General features: G+C 38.8%; 1 protein-coding gene across 2 annotated transcripts in view; it reads left to right on the top strand.

Moving 5' to 3' along the window:
- palm3 (paralemmin 3) overlaps positions 1-10,458 on the top strand; it is a 33,144-nt gene extending 22,686 nt beyond the window's left edge. For both annotated transcript variants that reach the window (XM_034130201.1, XM_034130200.1), the window contains 5 exons: positions 4,267-4,394; positions 4,911-4,983; positions 6,674-6,704; positions 7,354-7,407; positions 8,580-10,458. In XM_034130201.1, coding sequence (XP_033986092.1) covers positions 4,267-4,394; positions 4,911-4,983; positions 6,674-6,704; positions 7,354-7,407; positions 8,580-9,490 — 1,197 coding nt within the window. In that variant the 3' untranslated portion in view covers positions 9,491-10,458. The remainder of the gene's footprint in view (positions 1-4,266; positions 4,395-4,910; positions 4,984-6,673; positions 6,705-7,353; positions 7,408-8,579) is intronic.
- The last annotated feature ends 10,514 nt before the right edge of the window (positions 10,459-20,972 follow it).

Consider the following 20,972-nt stretch of genomic DNA (forward strand, 5'->3'; position numbering starts at 1 on the left):
TGATTTACTTGCTTAAGTCCAGCTCATGAAAACAAGAAAGGTTAATAACATTATATTGTTCACGCTATACTTGTTTTGTGCGTCTCAAAACTTCTCCAATTAAAGGTAGTAAAGCATACCTAACAATCTTTAAAAGGTTATATTTTCATCTTTTGTCAATTAAAAAGTCACATCTACACTGCCAGCATTAATTGCTTCAGATGATACAAAAGGTGTTATATTATAAAACAGGAAACTGCTTATAGCTTTTCTAGTTTTGATGGTTTGCACTAGAAACCTTTGCAAAGTATGCCATTTGTGACATGTTACTCATTGTCACATATTCAAACACACTAGGGGTGTAACGGTTCACAGAATTCACGGTTCGGTACGTACCTCGGTGGGGGTCACGGTTCGGTACGGGTTCGGTACAACAAGAAAAAGCAAAAAAAAGTCCCAAATGCATAATTCCAGGTTTGTTGTTATTTATTTTGAACAGTAGTGCAAGTTTCAGTACAAAAATAAGGAACTCTAACATTTTGAATAATTAACTGTATTACACAGTTAAAAACAAACCACAAACAGTAGCACACAACCTCAGATGGCCGTATTATCTATAGGCCTAATGGCTGATGTCAAACAAAAAGGTTTCATCAAGCTGTAAAACTAAAAAGAATGTCTTGAAAATATTACAAAATAAATAATGAGAAAGTGTTTCAAGGGCGCATAGCCGTTGCAATATGCCAATAGCTTCCGTTATTTATTTTGGTCTCTCGGCTTTCATGTATATTGGCTTCTTAAAAACAGCGGGGATAAGCTGTTGAACTGCTGTTGTCTTTTGCCGGGCTCCGGTGATTGGCAAATCTGGGTGATGCCTTCTGATATGATTTAGCATGTTTGACGTGTGTTACCATTAGCATACCGCAGCTGTCGAACAACGCCGACACACCGTCCTCGTCCGATCCACCACACGCACTCCATCGTTATTGTAGTCCACAGGGAACCTGAAATGTTCCCACACAGCTGATTTAAAAGAAGCAGGTGGTTCTTCTAGCTCCTGTGTGTTATCTGAAATCGCCATACTAACTTTTCTTCTTCTTGTATTTTGTTCGTTTTGTTGTGTTTCTTCTTGTTCTTCATTTGTTGCTTAAAGGGGACCTATCATGCAAAATGCACTTTTGTACGTCTTTTATACATGAATATGTGTCCCCGGTGTTCCAGGGAACTCACCAAGTGTCAGAAAACACAACCCTCTCTATTTTCCTCCATACCCAAATCTCTAAAAAAGGGGCTGCAACGGATCTGATAAAAACTGATCCAGATTTGAACACTTTACTGACGTCAGGAAAGTGGCGCTACGGCTATTGGGCCAACTCTCCACCTATCAGGGGAATGTGGGGTTGGGCCACGGCCGGCCATTGCCGCTCGAAAGCGCTGGAGACGCTGTAGTACATATGCCAGGCCTGTAAGTGGCGCTGTAGTCTGCCACAAAAGCAGCGAAGAAGACTTGGTTACCATGGTTACCCTTCTGTTTATTCTCCGCTGTGGCTTTCTTTCTCCCTCCCCGAGGCAAGCGTTTGCTCCCGCTGCTTTAATTCAATGCAATCCCTCCCCGTCGAGGCAAGCACTGTAATTCTCTCCGGTTAGTCCACCAGCAGATGACAAACACCCACCTCTCCGCCTCTTCCAAGGAACGAGGGGACCGTGCGGCAGAGTTTCAGTTTCAGTTTCTTTCGCCGGTCAAGATGTCCGTTAAAGTTTAAATCTTCCGGACAAAATTAGAAAAGTGGGTCTTCTTTGTTATTTATTGAGCTTTAAAACAAATGAATAACGACTCTATATTAAAAACTCGTACCAGCGAGATCGCTCGCCTGGTACAGACTGCTATGAAAATTATGGGGGTTAAAAAACACCCATCTCTCCAAAACATATACGAGCAGTCCATTATCAGACAGGCAAACAAAATTGTGTCTGATCCCACCCACATACTCCACCCAGAATTCCAGCTCCTACCTTCTGGTAGAAGATTCAGGGTTCCCAGGAGCAGGCTGAACCGCTATAAGCACTCATTCCTACCTATGTCCATTAAGCTTCTTAACATTCACATGAAATGAAATGTAGTCAAATGTAATGAAATGTACTTTTTAAATGTTGGCCATGAGGGTTGTGCAATAGGTCGCCATTGTAAGTATGTGCGTCTGTGTATTGTGTTTGTTCAAATGGTGTATGACTGATGATATGTGTATGTCTCTTAATGTCCACTATGTTTGTATATGTACATGTATGCGGAACTGCAGGATGGAGTCCAGAACAAATTTCCTTACGGGGACAATAAAGTATATCGCATCGTATCGTATATAGGCTATAATAAAACACGGAGGACGGAGATCTCTTTTTCTCCCCCTCTTCTGACAGCCCAGCAGCTGATCAGAGCGGCTCCCCTCTCCTGCAGGGGGGCGTGGTCAGCTGCAGCTCACAAAATCAGACCCGTAGACAGCAAACAACACAGAGCGAAATGAGGCATGGCTAAAATGCATGATCTGTTTGGTATTTCGAAAACAGAAACGTATAAATATACCTTTATATAGGTATGGCCCTACAATATATCATTTAAATATAGCATGATAGGTTTCCTTTAAGGGCGGCTGGCAAACAGTTTTTAGGTGCAATACCGCCCCCTGGATTATACAGTATATAGTGTTGGATACTGCCCTGAATGACAGACTTTTTTCCCACTCATAAAAAAAGGTGTATTCGTCGTGTGACTGCATGTGCCGTGACGTCCGAACCGTGACGGTTCGGGACGAATACGGATACCGTTACACCCCTAAAACACACACATACTTTTGTCTTTTGACTTTGTGTTAGATGTACAGCGGGGTCTAAAACAAATGGTGAAAAGCAGGAGAAATTGGGTTTTATTTTCATGTGTTTTAAGACTTGGAGGAATGTTAGACACCTGAAACAGTCTGTTCTAATGATATTCAGAGAGAAGTCAGCTCTACAAACTTGAAAGTGCTCGTTTTGGTATTTTGTTCTCAGGGAACGAAGCCTCGGGCATCTTTCCTTCACTGGGTCATGTTTATTTGCTGGAGTGGTGTAGGAAGCAGTTGAGAGTAGGAAAGAAGCACACATTGTCTGGTGACGTGGGTGACCCTCAAATAACTACATTTCCCTTTGCCCTCCCCATCTCAATTCTCACTGTGCTATACATCTTACTTCTTTCTCTCCTTTCTGTTAGGCTGCGTCTGAGATCACTGCCTTAAACACTCACTTATAAACAGCTTGTATTTCACGCTATAGGGATTAGTAGATTGGGATTTACATGTTCATCATATTTTTGCTTTGTAACTGACAAGTGTAATGTGACACGACTGTAATTTTCATATCTATAGAACAGATTGCATTTTAGGATTTTTTTGTAATTTCATACTATGTATTTAGTGTTTTCATATATTAGTGTGTGACAATGCAATGTACAAAAGAAATGAGGGGATATGTTCTAATTCTCATAGTTATTTACTCCATCAGTATGCCGTTATGCCAGCAGACTGCACCACATGACAGTAACGGTACGTCCACACGGCAGCATGCGTTGAAGCTTGACGGTGGGCGTGTCTGACGTGCGACCAACAACCAATCACATTAATCTCCCGCCCTGGACACACATGCACGCGGTTTGATTGGCTAGAGCTTGTACTGGCATATTATTTGATTGGCTGGCGCTTCCGTCAACGCTTGAAAAGTTTAACTTTTCTCAACTTTTGAAGCGAGCAACGGAGGCAAAGCGACGCGACGGAACCACAATGCAGTTCGGCAAAGCGTGATGTTATCCCATTCAAAGTGAATGGGAAGCGTCTCCGTTGAAGCAACGCACGCTGCTGTGTGGACGGGCCGTAACAATCTCAATGACACTGGATTTAAGCTAAACTAACTCACGTTGCTTAGTCAGCATTCTGGTTTGGTTAATGTTAAGTTAATGTTGATGATTTATATTTTATTTCCCTTATGGATGATTAATAGAAAGGTAATGCATATCTTTCATGTGTGTATTCGTTACATATGTATAAACTTAATTTGACCGTCAGTCACAGTTACTTTTGTTAATCAAGATAAATAGTTTACACGCGTTAACTATACAAATATTGATTAAATTCCAATATTTTATAATACAAAGCACTTCTTAAAGGTACGTTTATCACTTCACAAGTTATCCAACCACTGTAAAATGTCCAGCTGACTTGTATCACAATTCTTCAGTAACCAGATTTCTCCTTCTCCCTCCAGAGGAAGTCTCTGAGGGACCAGTGGTTGATGGAGGCACCTCCCTTGTCCCCTTCCTCCGTGGACCTCCAGAGCCCCCGCTCCCCCCTTTGGGGCTCCCAGGCCCAGGAGATTGAAAAGCACATAGACAGGTACAAACAAACATTTGTGAGTTCACATAGCTGGGGAGATCTGACACATTTTCATTGTATTTGTATAGTTGAAACCTCATGTTTAATTGATCCCCGAGTACTCGTGTTCTATTTCCATTTTTTGTGTAATTTCTGCTGTTGTCGTACATTATGTATGATTTGGCAAAGTTGAATTTTAATTCTGACAGTTTTGAAATGAACACAAGCAGAGAGCGAGAGTGGAATCCAGCAAGACCGGACTACACTTATTTTATTGCATTGCTGAAGACTACACTAAGATCCTGATCTTATTATTGCAAAGGTCCACAGTACTGCCTCGCTTTCCAGAAAGACTCCTCACACACACTGCATGTGGCCTCTGGGGGAATTAAAACACACTAGATTGGGATCATAACATACGGTTATAATCGTTGTTAAGAATCAAATCAAAGCATGAACTAAGAGTGCATATTTCTATAGATTTAATGTTTGTTTTGTGTGTATGTGTGTGTCTGCACAACTGTGTGTCCCTCTCAGGTTGCAGTCAGAGAGTCAGCGGTTGGCAGAGGAGGAAGAGAAGCTGAATGAACAGATGGAGGATGGCCAAACGGTGAGGAACACACACACACACACACACACACACACACACACACACACACACACACACACACACACTTGCCCACTCACTCTGCAGACAGAAAGGGTCTTGGAATATGTGTTGAACAAGCTTGCTCCATCATCTTCCATTACGCAGAAAATGTCCCACAACTTCTGTCTGTGGCTTTAGCCATAAATAACTCATTTCCTCTCTTAATGTAACTTTGATGTAGCACCTCTTGTTCTAAAAGCCAGAGCTTGAATGTTAGCAGACCTGTTACATAAACAATTTAGCACTTTATCCACTCCGGAATTATTGTTTGAACCCAAGTCAAGCAAAAGTGTGTTAACGTCATCTCTCTGAAGGTCTTTATAGTACAACTCAAAAATAAATGTTGTTTTTCTAGTCCAATATCTTTTCATTTATCTTAATCTTGGCATTTCCAGTTCTGATATAATCCACGGAAGACATAAACAGATTAAGGCTGACCCTGAACAGTCAGTAGCAGGAAAATGTGGTTATGAAACAAAGGATCATTCATCATCAGCATGTTGGTCCTGAGTATCTAATTTTACATGGAACTATGTGATATTTTAAAATAAATCCTGATGTTAGTGTATTTTGGTGTAAATATCAGCCTCTTAATAATAGTGTTAAATGAACATTTTAAATTGATGTAATAATTAAATAATAATAATAAAAACCACCTGGACTACGATGCATCAAAAATATGCAGGTCCTTTTTAGAGCAGCATCTTGGTGAAATCTTTAGAAAGACTAAATAACAACAACATAAGACTACTGTTTAACAATCAAACGATACATTTAATAAACAGAGCACTCGTTTATGAACGTTGTATTTCACAGGAGATACAGCTGTTTGACGCCTGCGTCCTTCTCTTGCTCTCACTCTTGATTAAATAAAAGTTGCTTTATTGGGGTAATATAACAATGTGTTCTCCATTTCAGTTCAACAGCAACTTCACACCTGTACACGCTCCACATTCACACAATAAACAGCATGTGAACATATGTTCAGGACCTAAGAAAAGCTGTCTTCAAACTGTCAAAGCTACACACATATATCATAACTGTTTATCTATGCAGATGAAGTTTAAGTATATAAAACTGCGGAAAGGGATCAACTGTGGTGGCGAAGTCCATAGGGGACTTGGCTTGGCAACTGGAAGGTCACCAGTTCAAGTCCCGGAAAGACCAAGTGCTACCGAGGTGTCCCTGAGCAAGGCACCGTTCCCTACACTGCTCCCCGGGCGCCGTACATAATGGCAGCCCACTGCTCCTAACACTAGGATGGGTCAAATGCAGAGAGACCGTTTTGTTACATAGTACCTGTACTACGTAATGACAATAAGTTGAATCTTCTTCTTCAATCTTCTGTGTGTTGTTTTAGCCATGACATTCTGCCTGGTCAGAAGGGGGAGTGATTGAGCTGAAAACCCTCCCTCACATCCATCAGGGAGTCAAAACATGAACTGTTCTGAGCCTCTCTGTGCTTCAGACGACTAATTCCAAAATATTTCCTGCATTTTTTTTTTTTAAAGCTTGTGGGTGTTCCTCTATTTGCTTTTATTGTTGTCTTTATACTATCCCTTAGAAATACAGAGGATTAGGCAACACTACAGAAACAGTTTCAACATTTAAGAAACAATGTATTGAATCCCTCTATTGTTTTACCCAACAGGAGGCAGTGAAGGTAGCAGAGGCCGCAGTAGGTAAGTGGGTTCAGATTCACCTTTCGGTACCAAGACATGTTCAAATAACAGTGGGCATTTATTGAAATTGCATTTCCATTAGGTTTTTACCAGAGAAACGGATAAATCAATGCTAATTTTATTCTGTAGAGTTCACATTAGCATTTTCAAGCAATTGAATATGACAAGCTCAGTAAATAACAGAGAGCAGAATGAAGCATCCATCTGGCTGGCTATCAACAATCTGTCCAATACATGTCAGTACAGTGTTCAGACACACTCTATTACTGCTCTTACTTAATTTCATCAGTACATATTGATTATATTTCATTAGTTTTGTGCTTTAACTCCTTATCATTTCTCTTTCTTTGGTTGAATTGACAGTAATGTATATAGATAATCAGCACATTCTCAGTTATGAGTTTTGCCATCTTCTATTGTTCTGCATGACAAGATAAGTTACCCAAAGAAGCCGCATTGTCATTCTGTCATTCTCTCAAAATACAATAACAGTAAAAGTATCTTAGTTTGCATATATTAATTTGGGTAACAATGCTTAATGGGGTGATTGACTGATAAATCGTTAATAGTTCAATAATGCTTTCTGTACTGCATGTCTAACTGAAAATCACTGCTACCTGCAATAAACGCAATTATTTTCCTATCTAAGAAATGGTCCGAGGTGCTGTGGTGCAGAACGGAGAAAACAATGCAACAGGATTGGGTGAGCATGGCTTTGACTTGTGTGTCATAAAATACACACAGACATGCATCACGATGTTCTCATTAATCTTACGTACAAAGCAGAATGATCCAGAAACAAAGGAAAGGAATCCTTCACATGTTTCATTTAAATTCTTATTGATGTCAACATGTCTCATCACTTTGAACCTGACATTTCATTTTCTTTCCGGTCTTTCTCTTGTTAATTCTTATTTAATCTTCTTCCTTCCCCTGCCCCTTTAAAGACCGTGAAGTAACTTATAATGTATACATAAGCTGATATTAAGAATTTAGCATTATAAAGGAAAGAGTGGCACCCTCATACCTATTCTTCACAAAAGTTCATACATGCTGTGATGAATATTTACACATGTTGTATAAGATGTTGCATATATATTTATGCTAATAAGACGTCAAGTGCATAACTTGCACTTTTAGAGGGCAGCGGGTACGCTGACGGGCTGCTCAACTAGAGAGTTCTGAAAAGGAAATTGTCCAATTGTATTTAAATCATCTGTGCTCTCGCTTGACACTGCTGAATCTATATTTCCTTAAGCGTTCTCTTTACTTTGCTCCTAGTCGATCTGTTGCTTATTTTCAACTTTTGTCTTTTTTCATCAGATATTATCTGTATAATATGTCTTGTATGTATTCTTGATGCTAATCTACATACCTCTTTTTTCAATTTCTTGTTTTGTAGCTTGTCTTTTATCCTAATAAATAACCATTTAAAGGGGCTGTTACATTCTGCTCTTTAACAAATGGAAGGCTTCTTTCATTAGTATACACTTGCTTCTAACAGTGTTAGAAGTACCCTTTTATTACTTTCTCCAATTTGTATGATTAGGGTTTACCATAGGAGGTAAATGCCTTTTCTTTGTAATGCATTACGACTCAGAAAGCAACACCTGCTGTTAAACACATTACACAACATGAATTAGCTGTATTAGGCACTGATACACAGTTTCAAAATACATTTCAATCAAGTCACAGTGAGTCAACACGAAGAACAATTAAGGCTAATAATCAGTGTTAATGACTTTGTGGCTTATTGATTGCCAATTCACATCATCTACATTCTTGAACAGCATTCACTTTTCTAATAAACAAAAGGCTCTGATATCACCCCTTATACTCACCGTGATATTTAATTGATGTTTTTTCTTTTTTTAGATGAAGAAGTAAAGGAAAACCTAAGCACACTGCCCGATGAACCGGTAGCTATCATAACCAATGGTGGAGGAAACTTGGAACACATCACTCAGTCCACCACTAATGGAGCCTCTGAGGGTGAGATCAGCGTGACATTTGAGCCTGGGTCGAGCCTGGGTGTTTCTGAGGGAGAGCCCGGACAGGGGATAAATGTCAACAACAATGACGAGGAAGAGGAGGAAGAAGGGATTCTGGTGATGAGAGCAGAACGTGTGATCATCACAGATGAAGGGGAAGATGTACCTGAGGATCTAACATCCCAGGACGCTCAGCAGGAGAGCATTCAGACTCCTCTGCCAAATGAAGAAGAATGCAGGGAAACAGAAACTGTCACACAACCAGAGAAGAGTGAGGCAGCTGCAGAGGCAAACCTAGCAACTGGTGAAGGAGAAGTGCAGGGAAACCAAGATGGAGAGACAAAAGCAGAAGGACAGGACCAAGAAGACCTGATCTCAGTGCAGCTGCAGTCCCCAGCCAGCGCTCTAGAGGGCTCCGCAGTGGCTTCAGTGCCCGTCTACTCTGAGGGTCAACCCCCCACCCTCACCTTCACCACTGAGGGTGAAGCTGCAATGTCAGCGGAGGAAGTTGAGGCCGAAATGAAAGCTCAAGTCCCTGCCACGCTCCTCGGCCAGTTCCAGGAGGTTCCCCTGGCTAGTTCTCGGGAGAACCTGAGAACGGAGGCACCGCCGGGGGAGCAGGAACCTCTTCTATCGCAGGCCAAAGCCCCTGACACCCGCATAGAGCCAGCAGCAGCAGCAGCAGCAGCAGCAGCAGCTGTCAGCACAGAGACACAGAACCCCCCCAGGGCTGGCCAGGGCGAGGAGACCAGAGCACCCAAACACAAAAGCTGCCAGTGCTGCTCGGTCATGTGAAGAGCTCTTTCTGTGCATCCCCTCCCTCCATAATCAGTCTGTCTTTCTGCTCCTTTAATTCATTATACACTCCTTCCCTTGTCTCTTTGTTTAATTGATTTCTTTTCAAATTAGTCCACAAGCCATTTCCCCTTACCTTCCTCTGTTTTCTGCCCTCATTCCTCATTCTGCATCATGAATCCCACTCTTGAATTTGATGCTCCGAGAGGAAGTGAGCCCTCTCTGATGTGAACACGGGGGAGACGTATGAGCTGGACTAGTCAGTGTTTAAAGTGCCTTTAGCAGCTCTCTACCCAGAACTTTGGAATTATCTTCTCAGACACTGTGGACCAAAATGTGAGCTTTTTTTCCTTTTTTTTACACTGAGTTTGATTTATTTTTTCTTTAGTTTGCAGATGAGCCAGTCAATCATAGGATCATAAAACCTCTACATATGAAAAAAAAAGTGTTGGAAGCAGGTCAGCAAAAACAGAATACATATGGATTATTTTAAACGGTTGTATTAGCATGTTTAATTCATTGTTTTTTTTCATTTAAATATGAGATTTGTCGAAAGATCTAGAGGACATTCATTTAATTTAATGCCTTTAAAGCTGAATTATCTTATTGATTTTGGTCTTTTAGTAAAGATAATTTTAATCCAAGTATAGGGCCTGAATATTTTATTTATACAGGTTTTGACAATATACAGACTAATAGTATGAAATGGTCTAATTCCTAAACAGCGTGCACCACTGAATATTGTGTGGCACGTTTTCAGTTTTAAAAGAGAGTTGCCTGGAAGTATGAATTTTGTATTTTCACCAGATGTGCTTTTCAAAGAGAGGCTCCAGGGCTCCTGAGAAAGCTCTGTGCATGGATGTATAAACTGTAGACGGAAACACGTGGATTTGAGAGTGTCTGAGCTGTCAGCTTTGAAATGATTTGCTGAATGGTTTAATGATTAAACTGACATTTGTGATACATTGCTTGGTGTACTTGATGTTTTTACAGCCTTTCTGGACTCCGAACAGTGGAATCTTTTCTGAATAAATAACATCGCTCGTGCAAAAACTAAAACACTGGATTATGTTTAACCATTTTTTAACCATTAATGTTTTATTTTTCTGACTCCTGAACCAGGAACAACTGGTTTATACAATAATATAATGTAAAACTCTTGCAAATTTATCAGAATGGGAGTCAGCAGCCTGCCTCAGACATTTCTCTACACATGCAGCTCTAGTTGTGGTAAATGTCAGAAGGTAAACTAGAACTGACAGGATCTGCAGAAAGAGCAGGATCACATGGACTGAACTCATGAGGTGATGACCTGGTGTTCACTGCACTGAGTTTTTTTTTTTAAAAGGTCCTCCACTCATGCGAGTACATGAAGCTCCAAGCTGCCTGGGGGCCCTTGTGGTCAGTCCATGGCTAACACACAGCCATCTCAAGAGCCAAAGCCTGGGTTTTGGAGGAAAGAGAAGGAAACAAATCAGCAGTTCAGTGTGTGAAATGTTTTATTCATGCCTTAGAAATCACTTTTCTTCATAAAGAAAAAATATAAATAAAAAATATAAAATCTTCATAATACAATTTCTAACATTTGGTTGGTGGTATTTTCAGATTACACGCAATTAGAGTCTAATTTTAAGCATAAAAACAATTAATCTTAAGTGTCCGATTGTGTTTTGGCTGTTGAGTTAGCGGAAGCGGACATTGTCCTTTGCTCTTTTAACAGCAAAGGATAACTGGGGATAAACAAGCGTTGGGAAAACAATGTCAGGTATTGCACAACTGGAACTTTCTGGTGCATTTTCCCCATGAAACTGGATGGTTTTAGTTTAAACCACTGTGCCAGTGAGTTGAGTTATAGGGAGTGCATTAGCGTGTGTAGTGTTGATCAAGGAACTCCGTGCCGCAGCCTCTTCAAAAGGCTTTGGGATGTGATATATGTTCAAAAGTGTATATAAAATGAAAATATTCAGTGTGTGTGATTGCTTTTAGTCAAATGTGTGCTGAGATTCTACTGCGCTCAGATGTTACTTTAAGTACAACAGAGAACTTGAGATGCCTGTGAAGCCTGCATCAATAACAAACTGGCTATTGTTTTTAAATCATTTTTTTAAATTAAAAATATGTCTCTCTTATTGTCTTGTCCTCAGCTAAATCTAATTACTCACAAAGGGAACTTTTTTCCTATGAGTTTCCTTTAATATTGTTTGATATAATAACAATAAATATATAGTTGATGCAACCGCCTCAGATGTAAACAAATGAAAAACGTGATTAAAAATAAATTCTGTTACAGTGTCCCTGAGCGGATTAATTAAGGTTAATCTCTCTAACCAAAAATGTAATTTCCTTATATATTTCAAATTGAATCAGTGCAGTTACAAATATTGTCAACGCTCACACACTAACGCTTGTGAGGATTCACAACAAAGCAGATAATATAGCAAGCAGCATTCTGTACCAGGCTTCTTGTTTAGCTGACCAGTAACTGGGGGGCGTGTGGCATAGTGGGTTGTCCGTAGATGTTTCGAATCAGGGTCACAGGTTCAAACCCCACTGCAGCCAACATGTCGTTGTGTCCCTGGGCAAGACACTTCACCCCAAATTGCTCCTGTGGGGATTGCCCACAGTATTGAGTATGTAAGACGCTTTGGATAAAAGCGTCTAACAAGTAACATGTAATGTAATACATTGTCTTAAAATGATTTTATTTCAAAACAGGCTGACATTTTGACAAGCCACAGTAAAAAAGTATAAATAATACATTTAAAGATGTGATATGATTCAAGCACACATTGTGGTGTTGTTCCAGCCACAGCTCTAAAGTCCTTCAATATCTCAAGGCAAATTGTACCTGATAGATCTCATTCACTTTGAAATAGTTATATGTTGTATGCTGCAACTCATTTCCAGAATTTACCAACCAAGAACTTGCAGAATGCCAAACAAACTTTAAAGAAGGTTTTGAAAATCCCTTACCTTACCTGCACTAAATTGAGTTTAGATTATATGACTGACCATGAACCCACAACTACAGATAAGAGAGAACAAACAGTAACTTGCACATGTTTTATTCATTTCACAATCACTAAGTCAACAGGTAGTGACCATAAAACTATAAACGCGTCTTTAACAGACTCAGTTTCAGTTACACACCACGGTGCAACTGATACCTTAAATAAATAACCGTACACTGTTTTTGCATCTGCTTTCTGTTTGGTGGCTGTGAGCCATTCAGCTCCTCTGGTCTGTGAAGACGTGCTCCGGCCTTTGGTTGGGCTGTATTATCGAAGATGTGGATGGAAAATGGACTTTAGTTGCAGGAAGTCTGAATGACAGTGCCGCCGCAGACAACCTAAAAAGAAGAAAGAGCGTACCGACTGACCTCCACAATTCCACAAATACCGAAGGCAACCGTGTTGGTGATATGCCAGGTGGATTCCCACATCTCAATCGAAGAACATTTGTTTACAATTAAGGCAGTGCCCTATAACTTTACTTGGAAGTTCTACCAATCGACCTGTCCAGACTGTGTGCTGTTGAGGTTGGAATCAGCACCGAGTAAGTCAGTAGACATGTACCTGTTGAGCAAGAGAAGGGAGGTGGACCAGAAAGAGATGGATGACTTCAGAGCTCAGGTGGAGTGTGCACTTGCCTCCACCTTTCATAATAGCTCCAACCAATGAAGTTTGTCCAGAGAAGACTGCCAGCAAACCAGCTGCCATGAGAAACAGCAGAGGGACTAAAGGCTTAAGAGACTTTGGTTAATGTTGTCTTTTCACAAAGTGTGAATACATGTTGATGCATTTCAGTCTCAGTCCATCAGAGAACAATAAAGGATTTTAAAAGTGTGAGTTGTTTTGAGTTGAGGGTACTTTTTCAAACCCTCTTGAAAGGGTTAGCTTAACATCCTGTATCATCATCATATACAGTCTTTGTGAGGTGCATATATAAACATAACACATTGACAAAACAGTAGTTCCCAACCCTTTTGACTTTTGATCCATTATGAACCGTGTATTTGGGATCCTTTGTCACACCAAAGATACATTTTCACACTTAACTTATCTTCACTTGTCCAGAATATTTTTGGTAGAGAGGGAATAGGAACAAATCTTTTTTTGTATCTCTCTTCATGTGTTTGGGACTTGTTTTACTAAATGAAATGATTACATGTTTACATTTAATTATTTATTACAAGATTTTAAACTATTTTTTGATCAAGCTCAATTGTCAAAAACACCCTACAACATTTGTATTTACAGCTTTACACCATGAATAAGTCATGGGCTTATTTCCTCTCAGTGTGTGAAAGAATACTTCACATTATGAATCAAAATTATTCAATTGTGTTCGTTATGCTGTTGAGTTAGCAGAAGCAGACATTGCCCTTTGTTCTTTCAACAGCAAAGGACAACTAATGTGAATTAGCAAACATTACCGAAACAATTTCCAGTATTTCGGACCGGGGATCTGATGCATTTTCAATATTTAGTTTACAACCATACAGTAGGTAGGTAAGGGAGGTCCAAATATCCTCAGTAAATTAAGTTTAGTTTAATGATTCCACCAAAAAAACAATGCATATTATGGAGCTCATTATGTGAGCCAATATGACTCAAACAGTTCTATTGACTGATTTAAAAAATATCTGAGTTTCATTGAAATCTCTAAAATGTAACATGTAAGATGAGTAAGAAATACCGTATGTAAATTATCACAGTGTTAAAATAATAGTTTTTAACTAAGAAAACAGGAGGAGTCTACTCTCATCATTGTGCAACTGGATTTCTTTGATTTGCCACTACAATTCAATAGCTTTGGTCGTGTAGTTACCCACATTTCACAATCACAGAATCCACAGGGGAAAGGGGACTCTGCTCTCTGGTATTTTCTGTATTGTGAAAACTGAGGTGTCTGAAATAACTTTTAAACCAGCAAGACCTTTTCATTAGCCACATTCTTTGCACCAAACAACATTTTGACTGGCTGAGGTATCTCAGGGACTTCAAAGGACACAATATGTTTCTTGCTGTGGGAGCCATGGCTCTTCTCTGCCTGGTGTCTGTGAGCCATTCAGCTCCTCTGGGTTGTGAACACTTGCTCCGGCCTTTGCACCAGCTGGATCCTCGTCCGTTGGAGGGAAGATGGGCTTTAGTTGCAGGCAGTCTGAGTCATCTCCCGTACTTGGATCGATTCAAACAAAGAGACAGTGCCACTGTGAACTTCTCCAGCAACACCAGTGACACTAACATTTCCTACTCTCGCAGCATCCGGTTAGATAATACGTGTCTGTATCATTCCTACAACATCTCCCTGGAAGGCAGCAGCTTCACGTACGATGGGACGGATAAAAGCAACCTCACTGCAAACTTCGTCCATTCGTCCTGTCAAGACTGCCTGCTGATGCGCATGGATGTGGAGTCTGGCAAGAGGCAGCATTTGTACCTGTTCAGCAGGAGGAGGGAGGTGCAGCAGGAGGAGATGGAGGAGTTCAGAGCTCAGGTGGAGTGTCTGAACATGCCTCCACCTGTTGTGATGGATGCTCACAAAGAGCTTTGTCCAGAAGCTCAAACTGAAGAGAAACATGAGGGACAGAAGGACTGAAAACATTAAGAAGATAATTAATGTTTGGATAAATTATATGTAAAAATTAGCAGTGAGAGGTTATTTGTTGGAATAAATCACACCTATTTTTTCACCTTTTTACTCATCTGTATTAAATTGCTTTTTAAGATCCTACACTTCAAAAGAGTCTGTCAACCTGTTTTATATCATTTTGCAAATCCTGTTTCAAAAAATGATGCATTCCCCCTTTGATACATCCCTTCCTTTTCGTATGGTGCATCAATCCTGCAATAACAATCTTTGTGTTGTTGTCATGTCTCACAAATAAAACCAAACATTTCCTCTAAGTAACTGAAATCAGTCTCTTGACTAAAGTTTGAAAATAAATATAGAAACAAGTCAGTGCATTTACATATTTAGATGTTAAATATTATGTAATCTTTAGGAGCCAGTGTTGCAGATTGGAGGTCTTGTTTTTTATTTCTCTGTCATATTCACCTAATACCATTTAAGTATATAGACATCCATACTAGTCTACTTTTTAAAATACATTTTCTTAACCATGTCTTTGTATAATAATATGCAGATATCTTTAATAAAGCTCACTCCAAAGGCTTCTCTTCTCAGCTCATCACAGATTTTTCTTCCACACAGGGAAGAGCAGAAAATACTTCATGTTGCTCTTGTCTCTTTAAATTACTGTGGGCAAAGGACAAGGCTGTGGAACGTTGATCTGATTTCTAATGCAAACACTGTTTTATTCCAAGAAAATGTCGTATAGATAGATAACCAAAAACAACAACTCAAATTGGCTGAGAGCCAAAATAGTCAAGTAAATAAGAAAGACAAATATATTTTGAATATTTATGCACAGTTTATTATTATATTCCTACATGCAAAGTTAGCTCAATATTCGCATGGTGCATCAATCCTGAAATAACAATCTTTGTGTTGTCATGTCTGACAAATAAAACCAAACATTTCCTCGAAGTAACTGGAATCAGTCTCTTGACTAAGGTTTGAAAAATAAATATAGAAACAGGTCAGTACATTTACATATTAAGATGTAAAATCTAATTATTAGGATCAGTGTTGCAGATTGGAGGACTCTTATTTATTTGTCTCTGTCATATTCACCACATACTGTACCATTCAAGTATCTACACATTCATACTAGTCTACTTTTTAAAATACGTTTTCTTAACCATGTCTTGCAGATATCTTTAATAAAGCTCATTCCAAAGGCTTCTCTTCTCAGCTCATCACACATTTTTCTTCCACACAGGGAAGAGCAGAAAATACTCCATGTTGTCCTTGTCTCTTTTAATGACAGTGGGCAAAGGACAAGGTTGTGGAATCTTGATCTGATTTCTAATGCAAACACTCAAGAAAATTTCGTATAGATAGATAACCAAACACAACAACTCAAACTGGCAGAGAGACAATATAGTAAAGTAAATATACATATCTTTTAAATATTTAGGCACAGTTTATGATTATATTCTTACATGCAAAGTTAGCTCAATACTTTCGCAACCTTGATAATACATGTTGACCCCCAGATATGCAAAGTTTACAATCAATTGGTGACTTAAAGTCACCTTTATTGTAAATTACCATATTTGTAAAATACAGGAAGATTGAAGGGCTGTTTCTCACGATTCGAACGAATACAAATTAAAATATCTAAAGAATATGTAGATAAATACATGCACTCCTGTACACCCACTTATATACATACATAATTAAACAAAGACACATATATGTATACTAATACCCACATTAAGAAGCATCAATAAAAATAAAAAAATATATAAAGGCACAACAGACAATATATACAATTAATAAGAGTCACTAATAAATGGATGATAATGAATATATGACAAAATAATAATATAATAATAAAATATGTACAGTAGTGAAAATGATTGTCCATAGCAGCGTAGTTAAAGTGTCTGGTGCTGGATGTGTGTCTGGGTTTTTATTAATTACTAAAATACCATGAGAAAATAAATAATTTCATTCCAAGACCACAACATTAAAGTACTGTCTGTGAAATAATGTGGAATTGCATTTTATAGAATTATTTTAGTACATGACAACACAACATTTGGAAAATCTGAATACATTTTTTTAGAACTTGCACAATTGCCAATCAATTCGACTCCAAAAGTGATACAACGAAAACACCACAGTTTCAGTAAAAGTGATTCAACCAGTGTAAATATTTAATAGTCCCAGCACTCAAAATATTCCCTCATTTCACAACCAGAGGAAAAGAGGACTCTGCTCTTTGGCATTGGCAGTATTATGAAACTGGAGGTCTCACTATAAAATCAGCCAGGCCTTTTCACCATCCTAATCTCAGTTATTCAGTGTTGCTTGCGGACAAAACAAAAGACAGCAGACAGTATTTCATAACATAAAGCCATGTTTGCTGTGAATGTCATCACTCTCCTGTGTCTGATGTCTGTGAGCCATGCAGCTCCTCTGGGTTGTGAAGACTTGCTCCGGCCTTTGGATCAGCTGGATGCTCGTCATTTGGAGGGAAGACGGGTTTTAGTTATCGGCGGTATGTGCGACCTATTACATGTCGAGAGCTTCAAAAGCAGAGACAGTGCCAGCCTTAACTTTGCCAATGCCAGCGAAAGCTCCAAGATGTCCTTGACTCGTATCTTTGGTTTTGGTGACAGCTGTCAATATATGCACTCCAACATCACACTAGGAGAAAGCAGCTTCACCTACGATCAGAGCAACCACACTGTGAGGTTCCTCCACACTTCCTGTCCAGACTGTCTGGTGATGCGCTTTGACAACGAGTCGCAGAAAACCCTGCGTTTGTACCTGTTCAGCAGGAGGAGAGAGGTGGAGCAGGAGAAGGTGGAGGAGTTCAGAGCTCAGGTGGAGTGTCTGAAGTTGCTTCCACCTGTTATGATGGATCCTACCAAAGAGCTTTGTCCAGAGCAGAGCGATCGTCATTCAGCAGCTTCTGAAGACTGATGGGAAACAACAGCCTGAGATACTTTGCCTCATGATCGTTGACGATATTGGGTCAATAACGTGTCAATAAAACAAAAATATTTCAATGTCATTTGGTTGTGTTTTTTAATTGAGAAGTATATTTTCCCCACCTCATAATCACATTTTTAAATGTATTTTCAAATGTGACAATGAGGCTCAGTTATTGATCTGAGTTGCACAAACCTCCCAGTATTAGATTAGGACAAGGCCTCTATTATCAGCCTTGGTGATTGAATGGTTTGCATATTTATAAAAAAATAAATCATACACACATCCAGCTGTAGAATTGCACTTTATTCATTATTGAATGCATTCACAATTCAAATAAAATTGATCCTGGAACTTCCTAAATGTTTAGAAACTTGCATATTGTATTGTGTTTGATTCCTGAAGAGGCTGTGTTCTTAGTTAAAAAGAGAATCTATAATGTTAATAATTGTTAGTTGTAGCCCTAATCCCGCTCATAAAGGAAATAACACAATACTTATGTATGCTCTGTCTCTACTGTATTTCTCTAACACATAGGCAAGAGGATATTGCACATTCAGAGGTTAATGGAGTTATTCAAATGCAAACATTGATATTTTCCCGAAAAAAATCGAACTTTCTTTCATTACACAATAACGGGGATTACAGCTAGATAATGAATAACTACGTGTTTCTGCAAAACTGTAGTCTCTTGCAAGTTGTACTATAAAACCAACTCGACCCTTGATTGTTTTTTAATTAAGAAGAATCTTTCCCACCTCAGTATCACATTTTGAAATATATTTTTGAAATATAAGAATGAGCCTCAGTCATTGATCTGAGAAGTTTTACACACCTCCAATGATAAGATTAGAACAATGCCTCTCTTATCAGCCTTTGTGGTTGAATGGTTTGCATATTTATAAAGTCATATTCCAGCTGTAGAAATTGCACTTCATTAATTCATGAGAGAATATCACTCGACACCAGGTTGAGAATCAATAAGATAAGATAAAATAAGATAAGATGGACCTTTATTAATCCCCGTGGGGAAATTCAGTTGTACAAAGCAGCAACAGGGTAAGCGTGAAAAAACAGGACAGCAAAGATTCACACAGATTAAGAAAATCAAAAAGAAAATCAAGAAAAAAAAGAAAAAAAAAAGAAATCAGGTAGGCCTACTAATTTATTCTTGCAAGAAGGAGCAGAGTTAAATCACATACAAAGGATATGGTTTAACTCATACACATGGGGTATGTTGCTCAATGGAGCAGGAAAAAACATCAGGCTTATATAGTCCAAAATACAGGAGATAACGACAAAGTCGTAAATCGAGGTGGCGCTAATATCAGCCGCGGGTGTCGGAAAAGCGTCGGGTCATCTGCGATGGGTCATCTGTGACGTCTTCTGGACTTCCTTCACGCCTCATAGAAATTAGATATGTAGGAGACAACAAGTATGTCTGTCTCCTCATAAAGATCAACAACCTGAAATGCCCTGCCTCCTCCTATCAAAACCTAACAGATCCTAACAAGGAACTTTGTCTGAAACAAAACACAAGTTATCAAGCAGGGACAAAAGGCCTGAGAGACATTTTGTTTAAGTGAATTATATTAGCACTTCAGGAATGTTCTTTTAACTGAAAATCAATACATTTTTCATGACAGGAATGTTGGATTTTTGCATTTGGGCACTTTTGACATTATGCAATACTTTCCTTTTGAGTGTGAAAACCCTCTTAGTTTTCTACAGCCAGTAGCTGGTTAGCTTAGCATGGCACAATGACAGTGAACAGCTTGCCTGATTCTGTCCAAAGGTAACAAAATCTGTCTTTCTCTAAAGCTTAAAACGTTACATCCATGTGCTATTTATTCTAAAAACAGCTCACACTTCTTTAAAAGATTGGTTGTTTAGGTGATGTTCCACTAACTTGGATTATTGCACAAGATGCAAACTCATCATTACATCACACAAAGACGCCTCCAATTAACCTTTGGTAAATCAATGGACGCTTACTCTTTAATCTAGTTACAAATTATGTCCAACTGAAAACAAAGTTCAGCACATCAACAGTACATGCACTCTGTCAGACGTTATATAAGTAAGTACAATTAACTGCTATTGATCTGAAAGCATTTCCTGTAAACATACATGGATACAGTGATACCCAAACGTTATAAATAATGCAATAACACTGATATATTTGTACACTTTATCTCTCACATAAGTGGACAAATGTAATGTAAGCCCATAGATCTCTTGCGTCCCTTACATACAGTGCATTGTACAGAATGAATGAATTATTTCCGTTAAGTGAAACAACAAGAATGGCATATAACACAGGAAACATGATGTATTTTCTCTGAGTTACTGGAACTAGTCTTTCGAACAATAGTTTTAAAGTTAATGTAGAAATTGACTACTACATTTACATATTCACATGTCATATTGTGTGTACTTCTTAAGAGCCAGGGTTGAACACTGGAGGAGTCTTATCTCTTTTTTTCAGTGTCATTCACTACACATCCCTACTAATCAATGTAATTTATAATACGCCAGTGACAAAGCCTCTATAAAATAACATATAAATAATAAGGCTTTATCTCAGCTCATCCCATATTTTTTTCTACCTACTGTAGGCAAGAACAGAAAATACTTAATGTTGTCCTTGACTGTATAATTACTTTAATAAACATACGATATTGGAGACTGGTGATCTCTTTTCTACATCAAACAATGTGTTATTTCCGGTAAACACATGAAGTGAGAGAGAACCAAAAAACAGTACAACTAGTTTTTGAACTTTCTATAATTGCACAATACAGAAATACACAGTCAGGATCATTCACTTGTACTGTGTTGCAATACTGGACATTCTTGATCCAAGTTGAACTATAAAAATGGAGAGCCCATCTAAACCAGCTCCATTCTT

Source organism: Trematomus bernacchii, unplaced genomic scaffold, assembly GCF_902827165.1.
Source record: "Trematomus bernacchii unplaced genomic scaffold, fTreBer1.1, whole genome shotgun sequence".
Taxonomy (NCBI): Eukaryota; Metazoa; Chordata; class Actinopteri; order Perciformes; family Nototheniidae; genus Trematomus; species Trematomus bernacchii.